The sequence below is a fragment of the Staurois parvus genome, unplaced genomic scaffold, assembly GCF_062004578.1.
Source record: "Staurois parvus isolate SC_StPar_1 unplaced genomic scaffold, SC_StPar_1.0 ptg000137l, whole genome shotgun sequence".
Lineage (NCBI taxonomy): Eukaryota > Metazoa > Chordata > Amphibia > Anura > Ranidae > Staurois > Staurois parvus.
The window spans coordinates 17,409,522-17,429,221 of NW_028317933.1; the positions used below are offsets into that span (position 1 = coordinate 17,409,522).

At 40.7% G+C, this 19,700-nt stretch overlaps 1 protein-coding gene across 1 annotated transcript in view; it reads left to right on the plus strand.

The window, feature by feature from the left end:
* Nucleotides 1–5,376: 5,376 nt before the first annotated feature.
* The window catches only part of MMP9 (matrix metallopeptidase 9), a 30,800-nt gene continuing 16,476 nt past the window's right edge, over nt 5,377–19,700 (plus strand). The window contains exons 1-7 of the mRNA XM_089673434.1: nt 5,377–5,562; nt 8,544–8,776; nt 10,314–10,462; nt 13,709–13,837; nt 14,556–14,729; nt 16,481–16,654; nt 16,786–16,959. Of these exons, the coding sequence (XP_089529560.1) occupies nt 5,422–5,562; nt 8,544–8,776; nt 10,314–10,462; nt 13,709–13,837; nt 14,556–14,729; nt 16,481–16,654; nt 16,786–16,959 (1,174 nt within the window). The 5' untranslated portion in view covers nt 5,377–5,421. The remainder of the gene's footprint in view (nt 5,563–8,543; nt 8,777–10,313; nt 10,463–13,708; nt 13,838–14,555; nt 14,730–16,480; nt 16,655–16,785; nt 16,960–19,700) is intronic.

Consider the following 19,700-nt stretch of genomic DNA (forward strand, 5'->3'; position numbering starts at 1 on the left):
GGTGACACAAAACAAAATATATTTACCCTAATGATTGAGGTCAGTGCACAAAAAATACATTAGGATAGATAGAGAGATCAATTGATCGATCGATCATAACAAGGGCATTATTTATTATATTCAATCCCTTCATGTTAACATATACTCCAACGATCAGTCCACACAGAAGTGATATTTTGGTTACAGATTCCAGGTATTCTTTTGTGTTCAGGTCTTAGCTATAAGATACTGATTGTGATCAGATCACATCTGTATGTCCATTCACACTGTAGTGCGGCCTTTCCCAACCTTTTTTTTTTAATATAGAGGAACCCTTCACATAACTTTCAGGTTGGCAGAAGCCCACAGAATCTTAGGGGCTGTAGTATATTAACTGCTTCCGTGCCACCCTATAGGAGAAATTCTGCTACAGGGTGGCATGGGTGCGCAAAATCATGTGTGTACAGGGGCGGACTGACCATTTGGAAACTTGGGCACTGCCCGAGGGCCCGGGGTCATTGGGGGGCCCCATGAGATACCCCTGGTACCTTTTTCATAGGCTTTCTGGAGTTTGGGCAAGGACACAGGGGCCCCATGATCCCCTATTGCCCGGGGGCCCCATGAGTTATCAGTCTGCCCCTGTGTGTATATATACATGATTTTGCAGTTCTAGGTAGGTGGGCGCATGCCCTACCTGCGCCGCCATTCGCGGCCTTGGCTGTCAATCACCGGGTCCTGGCCGGTGATCTCTGAGTATCACCAACGGGGGAGAGACCTGTGTATAAACAACACAGATCTCTCCCCTGTCAGCTCCTGCACACTGCTTTGTATGGCTCTGCATTACTGCTATGTCTTCTGACCAAGTAATATATGGATTTTTGACTTCTGATTTCCGATATCCAAAACTTACCTAATACCAGCCCTATATGTCATGACTGGTTAAAAGATATTGCACCTTTCCTTTAATCTCTAATGATAAAAATTATTGGAATATTATTGAATATTATGAAATATTTTTCAGGTCTCAAGGAATATCTGCCAATATTTACTCTCCAACATCTCCAACTTATGGTACATTAGCATGGGGACGAATGCCGCCATAGATGGTTCATCAGGGACCGGCTGAGATTCGAACCCTGTATGGGCAGGCTGAATGTACCTGATAAATATAATAATTATAGGATGTAATGCAATATTTCCTGCTGTAGAAGCAATTGAAGTTTTCCCCACTTTAATACAGTATGTTTATTTTTACAATCACCTAAAGACACTCAAGAATATTATGTGTTTTTTCAAATTTTCTTCAGTACCCAAGTTGATCGATCGATCAACTTGGGTACAACCAGCCTGTCGGATTTTACATGTGATTGTTGCCAGCAGATATTATAGCCGCTAGGAGTAATTACTGTTTTCTCCTGGTAGGGATGGCTCCCTTCACCCAGCATTCCACCCCCTACTGCCGAGAGAACACAATTGCTCCACCCCCCTCTGTGGGAGGGATTCCCCCAGCAACATCTCGCTCCATCTATGGTTGACTTTTCCTTGGTCATCAGTGGGAAGAATTCCCCTCTTACAGATAACTAAGAACATCATTGTCACCAGTAGTTACTTATCTGAGAGGCAAATAATGTTCTAGCAACCTCTGGAGGAACCGTAGAGTTCTCTAAAATCCTAATTGAGAAAGGCTTTTTTCTTTCCCCCAATACCTCCTAGCCTAAACTAGTCGTAAGACCCCAAGAATTGTACAATTACCTGCCTTTCAGGAACTCCTTTTTCTGTTTATCAATGAACCATCACATTTGGGTCTTAGCCAAAGTTGAGGGTAGGATTGTTGCAATCATGACTTCCACTTCACACAATTGCTTAGCCACCGCTCTGGGAGGTTAGATATAGTCTACGATTCAAAGTGAACCTTTCCATTCCTCAGACATACTGTATAATGAGATATTGTTATAATCTGCTCTATCAGCTGTTCATAGGTGTTTTGTCTTTTCTTAACCTCTTGGCTATGGCCACACGCAAATGTGCGGCCTTCCGACGTCTGGTCCTTGATGCCGAGCGGCCACACATTTGTGTGCAATTAAGAAAAACATATGTGCTGAGAGCGCGCGCCCTGCGTGCTCCCAGCACACATGTCCGGTACTCACGGAAAGGTCCTGATCTCCTCTTTTGATCGGGACCTTTCCCGATCATGTGACCACCGTGACGGTGAATCACGGCAGTCACATGACCCTAAAACCCCACCCTGCCTCCCGGCTTCTGAAACCCTTAAAGGACCAGGAGGCACCGGCACCAAGGGGTTAAAGTAGAAATAGGGCCAAAACTGGTTCTCCAGTGAGTGCTGGAGGGGCAGACCAGAGAACCTGGGACTGACAGTCACCGCTCTTTGCTCTCTGAAGACTGAGACCTGAGCAATTAGTGGTCTTTGATCACTCAGTTTTCAGGCTTAGAGGAGGCAGGGGACAGATGCCACATTGGACCAGTGCTGCATCCACCAAGGTGAGTATGTTACGTTTTTGAAATTCCACACTTCTCCCGCAGCTAATTGGAGCCATTTGCATGTAATTGCTGATACAGCAATCACATGCAAGTGATGGGCCCTGGATCCAGGCAGTCTGCATCCAGAGACAATCACTTGCTTGTGATCACTGCATGAAACATTTTTTGTGTATACTTTTGTCAGATATGATTGGTAACAACTAAAAAAAAATGTAAAAACGGATGTAGACTGATGAGAAATGATCTAACCTGATCAAAACTGAAGTGCAAACTGATGTAAACTGAACTGAACTAAAGGTGGATGTACAAACTGATGTAAACGTGTGTAAATGGATGATGCTAGACTAAAACTGACCATACACCAGGAGAATTCCGTTTGAATGTTCTTATGGAATTTCAAAACAATTATTTGTCATCGCAAATTCAACAGTATCAATATGAACTTGGCAAATTTTCTATGAAAACCCTGAAAAATGTTGTTCTATTGCCATGCCAGTGTTGTTGAATTTCTATGTGCACATTCACATTAAAGAAATGCATGCTTTTTTTTTCCTGAATGAAAACCACATACAGTTGGAATTGTGCTCATTCAAGAAAAATTTTCCATCAATTTTTCCTATCACTACAGTCGAAAATGATTGCCAGCTTGACACCATTAACTAGAAAATTGAACGAAAGCTCCAAAAACAGATTTTTTCCTTTCAGTATGTTTTTATTGAATCATTTTAGTTTAAATGGTACAAATGCAACCGCTATCTTGTACATAAACCATGAAGTAGACATCAACTGGAACAGTTAATTGTGGTCGTGCATTGGAACATATATCCATAGGCTAAAACAAGTAATTTTTATGTCAAAGGAGAGATAACTGAAGCAAGAAAATGAATGTATTTATTTCAGGTACTTATATAGCACCATCAATTTACGCAGCGCTTTACATATATATTGTACATTCACATCAGTCACTAACCCTCAAGGGGCGTACAATCTAAAGTCCCTAACTTACATTCATACATACACATACTAGGGCCAATTTAGATAGGATCCAATTCTACCAGCATGTCTTTGGAGTGTGGGAGGAAACCGGAGTACCCAAAGGAAACCCACGCAGGCACAGGGAGAACATGCAAACTCCAGGAAGGTGGTACTGTGGTTGGGATTCAAACCAACAACCCTAGTACAGCCAGGCAGAAGTGCTAACCATTTAGCCACTGTGCTGCCCGAGTCAGTACTGCAGCAGAAGGGCACAGGAAGGCTATACACCTATTGCTGAGCGGCTGACAATAGTGAAAGAATAACAACATTTGAAATACATACAGTATACATTTGAATCAAAAAATATAGAGTATATTGTGATTTGTCCCTGTGGAAGAGCCGATAGAGTAGACAAAGAAAAAAAAAAGGGGAAAGGGAAAGGAAAGAGGTGAGAAGGGGAAAGAGACAAGACAAGATAAGATCTAGAAGAGATCGTCTAAAGTGCCTGGGTCTGGGTTTTTATGTGAAATTAAATTATCTATTTATATGGTCAGATGGGCATGTTGGATCCATGGTGTTCATGTTTTGATAAATCTCTCGTGAGTGTCCAAGAGGATCCTAGAGCGTTTTTCATTTACCAGGACAAAAAACTATTTTTTCCAAACAAAATTCTACTGATGTATGGCCAACTTGAGATGTTTTGCTCCTCATTAAGTAAAAGTATAAGCCCTCATGCACACTGGCCCTTATAAAAATGCCAGTAGGATTAGCTGTAGAATGCTGCATTAAAAACGTGAGTATTGTTGCGGTTTTAGTTTTTTTGCATTAGCTTTTTTCAGCTTTTTTTGTGTTTTTCAGCATTTTTCAGCAAAATTATATTCCCACAAAATCTTCAGGCTCAAAAACACTCAAAAATTCCAGACAGCTGCGTTTTTTCAGCTTTTATCAGCGTTTTTCAGCTTTTTTCAGCATTAGAGCATTTTTACAGCTAAAAAACTCCTCTTGAAACCCACTAGTTCTCGTTTTTTTTACAGCCAGAAAACGCTCCAGCCAAAAAACGCTGATTAAAGCCTATGTGTGCATGGACACATAGGATAACATGCTTGGGGACTTTACTAACTGTATAAAAAAAACTCAGAAACAAAAAACAGCCGCTTTAAAAATGCCCAGTGTGCATGAGGCCTTATAATAAAATTAGCATAGAACTATGTCACAACATCCAATGAAAGTCTGTTTTTAAAATAAATGAAAAAAGTGAAAAATTCTCATCTGCGTATTGCAGAACTTTGGAAACTGGATCATTCCTAAAAGAAAAGTCCCTGTAGCTGTTTAGTAGTTAAGAACCCATTGCCTGCATTTGCTAACACAAGTCTGTTTGTTTTACTCATGCCTCTGGTCTTCCATTTATCTGTTTTGAATATTTACCTTTTTCTTCCTTTGGTGTACATGTCTTACAAGCCTTTAAAAAAATATATTAATTATACAGCATATAAAGTTCACAATTATTAAACTTTTCCATTATTAACTTTTCCATTATTAACTTTTCCATTATATGTATGTAGTTTAGTATAGTATTGTTTTATTTCATGTTTTAATAGATAATGCAAAACATTTGATTTTACTGAGTTTTGTATCTTGTGTGCTGCGTGTACAAAGTGAGAATTTATTGATTGAGCAACCTTATAACATGTACAGTATGTGTTTGTATGTATATGGTGCTATACAGCAGGATGTTGACACAACAATGATGAAATGTCTGTAGTTTTTTATTTTTAATATATGTGACACATGCACACAACCCGCCTCCCCCATACTTCTGTGTGACACATTGCCCCCTCCCCTCTCTCCTGATGTGTTACAATCCTGCGGTCTGAGGTTAGGTGATTCAGCTACTAAGGTGTATATATAGTGGAGATCGACAGGAGGCATGCAGAAAGGAGATCGGAAGGGAAAGGACTTGAAGTTACAATGGGAATGCTGGCAGTCCTAGTCTTGCTAGGCACTTTGTGTGCCACAAGTCACTCAGCCCCAACATCCCATAAGACACCTATGAACATCATATTCCCAGGAGACATCCGCAGCAACCTAACTGACCTGGAGCAAGTAGAGGTGAGACTTGTAGCAACTTTTTATATACTTCTACTTTTCCATTTGTCTAGCTAGGTAACCCAACCTGCAAGATGCCTACAACTGAAGCTTGCACTTTTAACTAATTACAATTGATAATGTCAACAGAGACTTGACGAATGTCATTTGAAAGTACTTGAAAATGTAATTTGCTTTTAGCAATTTTTGGCAGGAATTTTGGTATTAACAATCAATTTCAATATAAATGAAATTTTGCGAATGAAAACTACATACACTGTTAGAAATTCCTTCCAACTGTGGGAATGTTCTATTTTCTCACTGTGTTTAAAAATGAACACTGATTTGACCCTACTAAAAATTAGAAAATTGAACATTCAGAAAACCAAATTTTTTTTAACGCCGTTCTACAAGTGTATGGCCAGCTTAAGTCAAAATAACAGGGTAGAGCATTCAAGGGGCTTTGTGCTGTAGGCACACCTTGATCATAAAACAGTTTAAAAAAATAGTAAAACTGTCTATTTTGGGTCAGAATAATGAATGCCTTTGAATTATTTGCAAACAACAGCAGGAATGGCATGCCATGGCATCCGAGAAATCAAGACATTCAAACATAGTCTGAAATGGCTACATAGGATGACCCTCACATTATTTTAAAAAGGTCTCAGGAAAAATGCTCCCATGATGCAATGTAGGCTTTCAGCACTGTTTAAATCAGTCTTTCTCAACTTTTTTACCCTAGACGACCCTCTAAAATAATTTTCAGGTCTCAAGAAACCCCTGCCCAAACCAATTCATTGGGCTTCAGTGGGAAAAATGCCTCTTACATTGGTGGTCAGTATGGTGGTCAGTAGGAAGGATGGCCTCCTTATAGTGGTAGTCAGCCACCTTACAGACAACTAAAAAGATCATTGGTGTCATGCTCCTGGCTCTGTCAAGTTGTGTTAGTCCTAAAGCTATGTAGGCACCATCAAATAGAAGTTAACCAGCCACAGCTCAAGGAACCCCCAGCAATATCTGGAAGAAGCCTAGTTGAGAATGGCTGGTTTATAAGAACTGTGCTGTCTACATAAAGTAGTGAAGGATGTAAACACAGGTACATCATCCAAGGGAATCGGATACCAGACTGGAGATCAGCAAAGTAGGTAAAACACTAATTAATTGTACTTAGTGATGTCATCAGCAGTTTATTTTACAGCAGGGCCTGCTATTTAATTAGACTGAAGCCCTTCTTCAAAAGTGTGTATGCATACATTTGCACGTATTGACTCTCCAGTTATTGATTTCTTCAAGGCAGCTATGTGTTTGGAATCAACTGTAAGGTGTTTGCTTTTGTAATGGTAAAATGTCTGCTTACTATGTTATTTATTACGTGAATGAAAATGGAGGGTGATTTGCAGATGGGAATTTTGGTTGGATAGTTGTTTGGTAGGGATTTTGGATATGTTGTAGCGTATGTATGGGAATTTTATTTGGGCTGGGGGTCTTGGTTGGAGTGTGGAGGTGAAAAGGGATCTTGGTTGGGCTATGGTAATGGATGGGGATCTTAGCTTGCGGGGTTGGATGGAAATTTGAATGAGCTGGGGGAGTGAATGGGGATCTTAGTTTGATGGAAAGGTGGTTGGGCTAGGGGTGGGTGGAGGTTTTGTCAGATGGAGGGGTTGGATGAGGATAATATTTGGTCTGGTGGGGAGGAGAATAGGGATGTTAGTCAGATATGGAGGTTTGACAAAGTCCTTGGTTGGGCCAGGGGAGTGAATAGTGATTTTAGGCAGCAGGGGATAATGGTTGGGTTGAGGAATGACTGGGGATCCTAGTTAGATGTGGGGATAGGATGGGGATTTTGGTTGGACTTGGAATTGGATGGGAAATTTAGTTGGGTGGGGATCTTGGTTTGAGTATGAAGGATTGGGATCTTGAATGCAGTAATGAGAAAGATGGAAATCTTTATTGGAGTGAGGCATAGACATGAATTAGGCAACAAGTCCCTGGGTGGACAACCATTACTCCAGCCAGCTGCTGTCAAGGGATAGATGTGATCAGACAAGTAAATCATGAAAGTGTTGGGTGCCACCCATATAAATGATATTGTTTCCTAATCTGGTAAAAAAAAAAGTTTTTTAGAAGATAATCATCTAATGTCTATGGGCACAGAATCTGTCCTTCTCAATAGTGATCCCAATGTGCGAAAGCATCCTGCATTTTCCTCATTCACTACTTCCTCTACCATTCTCTGTTTACGTAAATTGTAAGTTCCAGAGCTATGCAACACACTAAAAAGTGTTTTTACCCTAAGGCAGACAGATCATTCCTGCACGTGTGACCACCCTCTAAAGTATGTGGGCAGGTTTACAAAACAGCTGCAGGATGGAATACTGTTTTCACTGCTCTATGAATAATAGCATTCTAAGAACTCACTTATTTGCATGGCAGTTTTGTATATATAGGATAATTTATAATGATTTGCATATACTGTATTAATTTTGAGTTGAACGTTTACTGAACTCTGATTTTTGTATATTTGAGATGTAAGTGTTGTTACTGTTTTCGACTATTCTTTTGCTACTTTTTTTGCTGTGCAAACTCAGAGAACAATAAAGCTCCTGTATGTAAAAGGTATGCACATACTATCCAATCTTCTCTTTTCTTTGTCTATCCTCATGTATTTTGTATAATGGCAAATGTTTGCTTTAGGCAGGTCATAGACGAGTCGAAAACCAAGCATTCTGTCGATCGGAAAAATGAAAATGGCACATGATTGTGCCATCATTTATTTTGTTTTTGTTTTTAAACAAAATCCAGCATACTGGATAAGGCACTTTCAACTGTGACATGAAAATGGCATGTCGCAGCTGGCACACTGATGATGTGAAAAACTAACAACCAAGAATTTTTGTTTGGTTTTTGACTTATCCATGGCCTGCTTAAGCCACAGTATTTGTTACTTTGTTATCTTTATACTTCTGCAGTTTCCTGTACCTTGAAAACATTTATATTCCCCACAGAAATATCTAACACGATATGGGTACCTGCCATTAGAAACTGGTGAAGATAGACATACCTCCATAGAAAAGTCCCTGCGAAGGATGCAGCGAAAGATGGGGCTTAAGGAAACTGGTGAACTAGACTCAGAGACTATGAAGACCATAAAGACCCCTCGCTGTGGAGTGCCTGATGTCGGAAAGTTCCAGACTTTTGAGGGAGACTTGAAGTGGGATCACACTGATATTACATACAAGTAAGTGTCTTTTAAAGTGGACTACCACTCAAGTGTGTTAACAGTTTAAAGGGATGGATAAATGCAGAGTAACAGAATGATTAGAATGCTTTGTTTTCTTAAAAAAGGGGTCTTTTTTGGTCTTCCAACAAAAGCTTAGATCTTTGTCACATGATTTCTACTAAAGGGGAAGATTTAGTAACTTTGAATTCGGATGAATGCATTGAAAGAGATAAAATAAGCTCATGGTGGTGAGCTTGTCTTGAATTTTATCAGGCAAGCTCCTGGCTATATTGTAGAAATCTGGGTGTCTAATGTTCAGGTCCTTTCCGCCTCCATGGTTCCCAGGCTCTCCTCCTGGGAACCCAACACCAGAAAAAAATGACTTCAGGACAGTGAGTGGGTTTGTACAGAGGAGAGATCTGATGCCCAATTTCTTCTCTGTACCGTGAGAATGAAAGTCAGATGCTGTTGCGATATATTGTAGGTGCTTATTAGGACTTTCTGTCCATAAGTTCTGGGACAGTGTGGAAAAGACATTAGAGAATAGACCCCCAAAATAAAAAAAAAATTAATGCACTTCCAACCCTGCTACTATGTAAAAATTCAGCAACTGGGCATTGTATATTGGATATTGCCATGGGAGGGAATAATTCTAGGGCCATTATTAACAGTTTACTCAAAATTGAGGAGCTGATAAGATTTTAAAAAGCCCCACCTGTGAACAATGAACTTTTTCACGGGTGCACGCAATTTTTAGGCTTGACATGTTTGGTATCTATTTACTCGACACAATCTCATCCTATACATATTACAATTGGAGATCTTACTGTGTTTGTGTGCTATAAAATTAATTTTACTGTATTTATTTCTGAAAATATAGGTTGGATTAGCAGTTGTGCAAATATAATGCAATATACCACCTTTTTGTTCTAAAGACCCCCTGCTTTCAGAAAATTTGAAATGTTTAAGGGATTATAAGTAATCTAAAGGCTCACAATGCACACTGTAATATGAGTGTGAAAATTTAAATTACTGTTCCAACAGCAAAAGGGTTGGAGCCTTTTGAAAAAAAAAAAAAAGAAAAAGGAAACTAAAAAAAGCTGCCAGCATACTTTCTTCTTTGGTGGGTTCTGAGATTTTTGGGAGCTAAAGCCTTTGGCAGAATTTTCACATCCAACACACTTCTGAGTGACTCCCCCTTTGTGCACTGTGGTTTCTTCCACCGACTCTACATCTATACTGTGTTGTTTAGTCACGTAGAGGCTGGCAGATGGAACTACAACATGCAGCAGGGATACAAGCTTCCAGCACACCTGGAAGTGTCAGATGCTGAAAGATCATGTAATTTCAGAATTGCAGTAACTTGATCTATAGTACTTGTTATTACCACATTATGTTTTATCACCGAATGCAATTACATTGAAGGTAGAGTTAAAAAAAACATACAATATCTGGTGAAATATGTTATGTAGTGTACTAATAATTGTGTCATACACATATCTACTTTTTGGCTTTTGGTCACTGCTTTGCTTTTAATGCTATTTTTTGCTTCCAGGATCCTGAACTATTCCCCTGATCTTGACCCTGGGGTGACAGATGATGCCTTTGCTCGTGCTTTCAAAGTGTGGAGTGATGTGACACCGCTCACCTTTTCACGAATTTATGACGGGGAACCCGACATAAACATTTTGTTCGGGTCTGACAGTGAGTGAATATGAGAACGTGCCATGGTGCATGGGTAATGCTTGGAATATGTGTACAGGGATGTTGAGCAAGAATGATGACTGAAAGAGAACCAGACTATTTTGATGATGATTAGATTGCATGGCGGTAGACTGAACATAAAAGGCTTGTGAGCCTACAGGAACTAGCTATGTCCATACAACTTTCAGCATGATATATGCAAGTGTCAGGTCTTCCAATCTGGGCTTTAGATACAATACTCTTCTGCAGGCTTGAGCACATGAATGAAAGGTCCTATATTCACATTACAGCTCCCTTGTGGAAGCCTGACTGCCATTGTAGAGCTAGATTCTTCAATATAGATTATCGGGTAATTGTACCTGCTAGCATTGCTCTCTTCTCTCTACTGTGTCCTGGTTGGCACCAAATGTGGTGTGGCCACTTCACTGTTGTGTCTGACTGTCCTTCCTGCCCTAAGGAAGGGGAAACTGCAGTCCATACATGAACCAATTGATTCATGTATCTTCAAAAGTCTACAATCTCTTTTAAGATTTACCAAAGAGCAGCACTGAAAACGGTTTAATTATAACAGATTCTGCATTTTTAATTATTTTCTTACTTACTACAGTTTAAAAAAAACAGAGTTAAAATGAATATGGTCAAAACCAGGGCTGTAGATAAGGGGGTACCACCAGTCCTCCTGTACAGGGCCCAGGCCAACAGGGGGCCCAGGCAGCTGGGTAAATCTGATGTGGGAAGGGAGGGTGATTGGCACAGTGGGGGAGCAATTACTGGAACCGATCCCCTGTATATCTCCCTCTGCAGCAGCTGAATGCTGGCTTCTTCTCTTCTCCCTCCCATTGGCTTTCAGCTGCTGCAGAGAGAGCCATATAGGGGATTAATTCTAGTTTTTGCTCCTCCCTGCTGCACCCGACACCCTCCATGTGCACCATACATTTCCCCAGCTGCCCAGGCCCCCCTATGTGCCCCTATCCTCACAGTGCTGCTGGCTTCCCTCCTCTCCTTCCCACCAGCAGCTTCCAGCACACAACAGAATCCTTCAGGATGGAGAGTGGGGAAAGGGTCCATTAATATGTCACATTTACCAGCCCCTTTCTTCCTGAATTAACACAACGAGTGATCAGTACTGATGGCTCGCTGTGTTAATTCATAACTGAAGCGTAGTAAACTGTTTTTTTTTGGGGGGGGGGTTGCGCTGTCAGGTTGGCTGTATGGGGCCCCGTGGTTTCTAACAGCAGCCCTGGTCAAAACTGTAACATGCTGTATTTCTTTTACAAAGAGCTTTATTGAAGATTAAGCAAACATAAACAAACATTCGAAACATAGATTCAATGACCAACAAATATTAATTGTACTGGGTGAGGGGAAACTAGTTCAAGGCATACATTGAGAAAAGCATGAGCTGAAAGGTTTACATAGGTGCCCTGTAGGAATGGATGGGGGGGAGGGGTTGGAAGGGAACGATCAGCAAACCTTTGTGGGTCAATGATAATATAGACTTTAAACAGAACATGCTGTATTTCTAAAACAGTTAAAAACATATAAAACAATGTAAAAGAAAGAAAAGAACTTTAGCATGAGGTTTCGTAATCCTGTTCAATCTGCTTTGCAGCTTTCATTATTGGAGAATAATGTGTTGTTGTTTTTTTAAACTATAAATCGAAGGATTTTGTTATCTTAACCCTGCACAATGCAAAATAAATTGAGATTTCAAATATTAGTCCTAAATGTAATACTAATATTGCTTTTTGTTGGATTGTCTATGGGTTCTATTCAATTCTTCTGTATGGCTGCATGTCTAAGTTTATACCAAAAAGTGTTGCAGCCTCACACATTAATATGTTGTTTAACAACTTAATTACTGAGGCTAGATGTGAGTTAATTGATTCTTGCACGGGTGAATGTTTTTTTTTCAGAGATTTGTTGTGCAAGAACAGCCAACCAAATGCAAACCCTGCAGGCACTGTAATAGAAATACTGGGTCTCGTGTGTAAGCGTGTCTGCAAAGTATCTAAAAGGATATTGTTCTGCCTATACAGAACCCATTGCCTTACTGTTCATTCTCCAACCTGCATTGGGAAATGATTGTTGCAATACAAAGCTAATGTGCAAAATGCAATGACTCATAGCAGTCCATCAGAATCCATCTTCACTGATCTGATTTCACTTATTTGAAATCCGATTAATTGCCACAGGTTTATTGTGGTCTACGCATTATCAAAGCTATACACCCTCAGGCAGCTCATATCTGTTAACAGCAGGTACTCCCAGTTGTGGGAGTATTCTAGTTCACATCAACCCATGGATAAGTGGATTAGCATAAAATAACGAAGATGCAAATTTCCTGAGAGCAAAGCTGTGTTTTGCCCATGTAGGTCAAAAAAACAGGTTTGCTTTTTAATGTTTCCCCTTTCTGAAATGCTGCATTACACTTAAAAAAAACCCCACAAAAACATCAAATAACACCTATAGGGGAAGTTAGTGAATATACTCACCTTTTCCCAGGTTTCCATATTGCATTAGGTGATGTGATCATCCTACCAGTGAGATTTCAGAGAATGCTGACCACTCAAAACTCATAGTGCAGTATCATCTTCTCATTGAGATTTGGGCTACTTCAACTTTCCTAGGATCTTGCTGGAAGGAGATACAGTCACCCCAGCCTAAGCATCATGGGTGGAAGCCCAGGGAAATGTATATACAGTATATTATCTAACTTTTTTGACCACAAAGGATTTAGATTTTTAGTTTAACATTTTAACAATGGGAAGAGGGTCATATAACAAGAGCAGACCTTACTATTTAGGTGCAGAGTCCACTTTTTGCCTTCCTTCCCAGCAACACAGTCTCACCTTTCCTTCCCTCCTCCACAGCTCCTTTCAGCTGTTGGGAGTAAAGAAAAGTATGAAGAAACCCAAGATGTACCCAGTACCCAATATGGAGGAGCATGTGATTCACTCCCCTTTTTCTCATGTGGCAGCTTTGTTCATTGATATTTTCCCCAGCTTTGACACATGGGGGTGGCAAAGGGTTCTTCAGCACAGTGTAAGCACTAACTGGAGTAACTCGGAGCTTACATGGGGCATTCATTCCTTGCTCCCTCTGAGACTGAATGGGGTAGTGGGGAAGTAAAAGAAAGGCAAAGCACAATTTTGCTGCCAATATTTATATTAGTGAAGGATTCTGGATCAGTCATTTACATTGCTTACAAAGAACACCTATTTACACATGACATCTTTTCTTCAGATCATGGTGATCCATACCCTTTTGATGGGAAGGATGGACTTCTAGCTCATGCATACCCCCCAGGTGCTGGAGTGTATGGAGATGCCCATTTTGATGATGATGAATTCTGGACCCTTGGGACTGGAGTGGGTAAGTGCTGAGTACTGAAACCACGCATGTTAAGCCACATATGTTGGTGTTACAAAATAGGAAATACGAATGGACTTATTCAGTTAGAAAAAACAGTAATGATTATTAATGTGCATTCATGGGTTACGCAAACATAAAAATGTATATTTTATTCATAGGTTGAACATTGTTGGCTGAGTCAAGCAATGGTTTCTTTTCTGTCTTAGATAATCCAGATCTCCCGATCATAATTCCCAAATTTGTTCATAAACTCCTGGGAGTTTTCAGTGTCCCCATTGGCCACTGTATTTTTTTGTGTCTGGGAGTATGTAGGTGGTTCATTGTCCCTGAGGTGGTGTAGTAGAGGCTTCTCACTGGGTAGAAGATACACCCGCAATTTTTGTTGGGATTATCAGTGCCTTCAAGGACCTTGGGGCTGGTTAGGATCATTTTCTGTTCTGTTAATACATTGAATGTATTTTATGCATTCATTGCATTATTTCCAAAGTTGTATTTAACTTTTGTTTGTTGTGTTAAAATTAAAGGGCTGCTATAGCGTTTTCAATCCAATATAGAGATTTTTCATCTGGTTATTTAAGATGGGGGGATCAAGGGTTTTATTTTGGTTTACTGGGTTAGAGGTTAATGAGGTCTCAGTAATATGCCTTAGTCAAGATGTGACAAAATCAGCCAAAGACTCCAAATATTTTATATGGTTTCTCATTCTCCCTTTTGTCAGTGGTGAAGACTCGGTTTGGTAATGCAGATGGCGCACTGTGTCATTTTCCCTTCACCTTTGAGGGAAAGTCCTATTCCTCTTGTACAAGTACTGGGCGATCAGATGGCCACCTCTGGTGCAGTACAACAGCCAACTTTGACAAAGACAAAAAATACGGCTTCTGCCCAAGTGAATGTAAGTATCACGTAATCACAGTTAAATCACCGTACCTAAACTGGCCTTGACACTAAAATCAAGTAACCAATAAACCCGTTCCCCGCAGAGAAGATAGTAAATACTTACCTCTCCCACTCCTATTCCACCGAATGCCACTGTGATGAGGAGAAATTTCCAATTAATGTCTCTTCAGAAATGGACACATTCGGGAGCTTATTGCCTCCTCCGGCCGGCTCCTACTTAAGTGAAGGGCATAGTTGTGTCTCTGAGGAATGTGTAGGGACAGGATTAGAGCTCCAAACTCACTCTTAAAATGTGTTGCCAAAATGATTCTCTTTAGGTTTATTAGAGGAGTGAGAGGTTAAAAAGTTACTATTGTGGTCTGTGTTTTCTTCTCTATTTGTCCTGGTGAAAAATTTTGCCAAGACAGAACATTTAGCCTGGGTTCACATATGTGCGGTGCGGTATATCGCATGTGATTTGCACAGGAACCGCACCGCATTCACATATGCTTTGTGTGCGGTGTGATTGGAGCCATACATTATGTATGGCTCTAATCGCACTGCACCAAAAACATGCAGGACCCTTTTCGGATTGCATGGGAATTCACACCTATGCGATTCAATTCAGTACATAGCTCTGTGTTTTGCGGACCATTTTCGGGGTGTTGTTAACTTAACGTACACACCCGCAGCGATTCACATGAACGGGGTGTGATTCTAATGTGGTGCAGAATTTGCACTGAAAACGCTGAGAATTTCGCACCATATCAGTGTGAGCCAGGGATAACAGTTGCTAGAACAAGACATAAAGGAAAATCTTACAATGGGGCAAACTTTTCTGGTGACAATCTTGTCACCTCACTTTGTAGAGATTTCCTCTTACTTCCTGCTTGCTTCTTCAGAAAAGGAAGTAAAGGGAAATCTTCCCGAGACAAAAAAAAAAGAAAAGTGATGATTTTAATTCCTCCCTAGTCTATCCAAAATGGAAAAAAGAAGTTTTTGATATACATACACTTTAAAGCTAACCTGTGCTTTTCCTTATTAGAGCAAAAGCAGCTGGTTTTTTCTAAAGAAGAATTATCACTTGTTCATAGTATTCAGTTACCATTGGGAAAAAGTACATGCAGTATTTTGTCCGAACACAACATGCAGACAGGGCACTCCTTCTTTGGCAAACAGCCACGACGCTGCAGCTAGCAAGGAGATGGCTGTTTGCTAGAGAGCATCTATCTCAGGCTCGTAGCACTCGCCTAGGGCAAGCACTGGCAAGGGGAATGCAGAGGGAGGTGAGGCTTGTCTTCCCATTGGGAACTGAACACTATGAAAAAAACCCTGATATTTCTCCTTTGAAGTTTGATCCCCCAGCAGCAGCTTTCCTGTAATCAGTTTAACTGCCAAAAATGTTGGAAATATCCATTACTTCTGGCTATGGAAGAAGATGTGACTAACCCCATGTGACATCCCCTAGAGTTTTCTGATTGTTTCAGTGCTGTCAAATGGGGGCCGGGAGACAGTCAACCCTGTGTATGCTCCAAAAATCCCACTGGAGCTTTCACATGGCTTTCTTTTCCTTGCTCTTGCTGGGGATGATGTTGCTGTGCTCTGCTCAGACAAGCACGGGCTCACTTCAAAGTTAGAAGTCCATCAAAGTTGCACATGTTTAAGTTATTAAAATTGTATGCAAAAATTTGATTTTGATGATATATTGATTACTGGCTGTGCGATATGAATGCATACCCTTACGTATGATTTCTACTGTCACCGCAGTGCTATACACATTTGATGGAAACAGTGATGGTCAGCCCTGTGTCTTCCCATTTACATTTCAAGGAGACTCTTATTCTACATGTACTACTGAAGGGCGTTCAGATGGATACCGCTGGTGTAGTACCACAGCCAATTATGACAAAGATTTTAAATACGGTTTCTGTCCCAACAGAGGTAAAGGCCTGTGCTGTTACTGTATAGCTCACTTTATACGAAATATGTGTGAATAAAATTTATAGTGCCTATACCGAGCTTGTCATACTGAATTTATACAGTCAGTACTGAACACTACTTTCCTTTTATAGACACAGCGGTTGTTGGCGGAAACTCAGCAGGAGACCCTTGCGTATTTCCCTTTACATTCCTGGGGAAAACCTACAGCCAGTGTACCACCGAAGGCCGAGGGGATGGGAAGAAGTGGTGTGCTACAACCTCCAACTATGACCAGGATAAGAAATGGGGCTTCTGCTCAGACCAAGGTACACTGGACAAATATGTAGTCTGTGATAAGAACTACAGATATACTGTACTTACGTGTTCCCATAACTCATCACAAAAGAGATATCTTTTCTTCTAACAATACTAGTTTCCTAGCTGTAATGTTGAACCTCTGACTTCAATACTTTGACTTTCTTTAAGACAAGAATTTCTGACCAGAGGGCCACTTAACTGGCACTTAACTGGCATTTTAAGAAAAGGAGGTCAACTATGGCATCCCACATCTTCTTCAGGACTTGCATTAACTATCTCCCTTTCACAATGGGTGGACTCCGATGTGATAACCCAGCTCCTTTGCCCCTCTCCTTACCTTCCTCCATAACTATTTATGTATTTGTCGGGGGAGGAGTGAAGGGGAATATTATAGACTGTCAGCTGAGTGAAAGCTCTGAGTCTGCTGGGACTGCTGACATCACTTCCAAGATGGCAGTGCCCTACAGTAATTTTAGGGCTTTTGAATGTCTACATAAGGAAGGATTTTACAGGTAAAAAAACATGTATGAAATATGTTAAATGCACATATAATTTTACATTAAGAATTTTTTTTTAATGAATGGTCTGTTGATAAGGTCTCTTTAAAGCAGAGTTCCACCTGAAAAAAAAAACAAAAGTCAGCAGCTACAAAAACTGTAGCTGCTGACTTTTTAAATACAGCCACTTACCTGTCCCTCGGTCCAGCAGTGTCCTCACCACCGCTGGTTTCACTGGCCATCATCTCTCCCTGGCACCGGCATCTTTAGTGTGGCCTCCCGGCTGTGACAGCTTGTGGCTTCACAGCCAGGTGCCCGCTGTGCATGCGTGAGTAGCGGTGTGCTTTGTGAATGGTCCCGTAGTCTTCTGGACCTGTCATGTGTCCAAGAAGACTACAGGGAGGGGGGGGGGGACAACTTCCGCTTCCTAGGCGATCGCAGCGAAAGTGGGTACCTGTCAAATTTGAGTACCCGCTCCCCACAGGTGCCAATCCCTAATGGGGCGTGGGGGACAAAGGCTTAAAGCGGAACTTGCCCTTTTGGGTGGAGCTCCAATTAATTAATTAATTTATTTATTTATTAATTAATTAATTAATTAATTTCAATTTCTAAGTTGATTGTGTTGGCCTGTGTCAACTAATCTGAGTCACACTTATTAGTTAAAATTTCTAGTGCAGATTTGATCGGATGCTATTAAGAGACAATACAGAGAGTTCTTTTGAAGAACACAATTTTAAATGAATGGGCCAGCTTTAATTTGCAGAAAGCCGAATTACTTGTATCATTGTCTGTTGTGGCTTTTGGAAGGCTCATGGAGTAAGCACTTAAGCAGGGGAATCTTTTGATCCCTCTGGCCTGTCCCTTATTGTGCCTGCCCATTGCTGGGTCTATTATATAGCTTTATTATAGAGAGCAACATTTGTTAAAAGCATCAGAGGGAATTCATTATCTTATTACTATTCTGATACAATTAGGTAGACTTTAAAAGATTAAATATTAACTACTACAATCCAGCAAACCTAAATAGGCCTAAATCTACTTTTGAATCTGACCAACATTTGCCAAGCCACACCCATATTTGGGAAAGACCCACCCATTTTTAAAAATTAAAATATATCTAAAGGTAAAATGTTTTATTATAGATTTAGTGGTGGAGTGGTGAGGGGTTAGGACTACTTTCATATTTTTATTGATTTCGGTGCTCCCATTAAGGAGATTTTCTTTCTCAAATTATCTTGATCACCAATGTGAATGAATGTAACTGTAAATCCAAAGTTTCAGAACAAAGAATAGGGAACAAATCTTCCAAAAGAAACACATGTTTCTTTCACAACTGTTCAGAAGGGGATTTAACTCACATTGGAAAGATATCCTCTCACTTTCTGTTGTGTCTACAAGACAGGAAGTGAAAGTAAATTTTCCCAATAAGACACAGATAGAAAAAAAACTGACAGTGGGTTAACTCTTCCCTACTCTATCTGACGAATGAAAAAAGAAAAAAAATGGCCTTGATCTCAGTCGGTTCACAATTACAAGGGGAGCCCACCTCTTTAAGGATGGGTAAGAGGAGCCAAAAATATGGTGGATTCTACAGAAATCACAAGGGGGGCCTTAAGCCAGCCATAGATGGTTCGAATCTTAGCCTGTTCAGCAGGAATTAGCCAAGATTCGAACCATGTATGGGCAGGCTGAATGTACCCAAGTGGATCGATCAATCAGCTTGGGTACAACCAGCCTGTTTGATTTTACATGCGATTATGGCTATTATAGCTGCTAGCAGTAATCACTGTGTTCTCCCAGAGGGGACAGTTCCACCAGCCAGGAGAACACAATGGCTCAGCAAGAGAGATTCCCCCATCAACACTGACTGTGTTGATGGGGGATTCAAGCAATTTTCTTTTCTGCAACCTAACGTTGCAGGAAAGAAAATAGCTCCATCTAAGGCTGGCTTTATACTATATATGGTTTAAGCTTTGTGCGTTCTAGAGTGGGAACCAGGGGTGGACTGACAACTCATGGGGCCCCCGGGCAATAGGGGATCATGGGGCCCCTGTGTCCTTGCCCAAACTCAAAAAAGCCTATGAAAAAGATACCAGGGGCATCTCATGGGGCCCCCTACTGACCCCGGCCCTCGTGCAGTGCCCGAGTTTCCAAATGGTCAGTCCGCCCCTGGTGGGAACATATATAACATATAACGTATACGGATGAGCTTGTGTTCTGTTATATATTGGTATTTTAAACTGTTTTGCAGT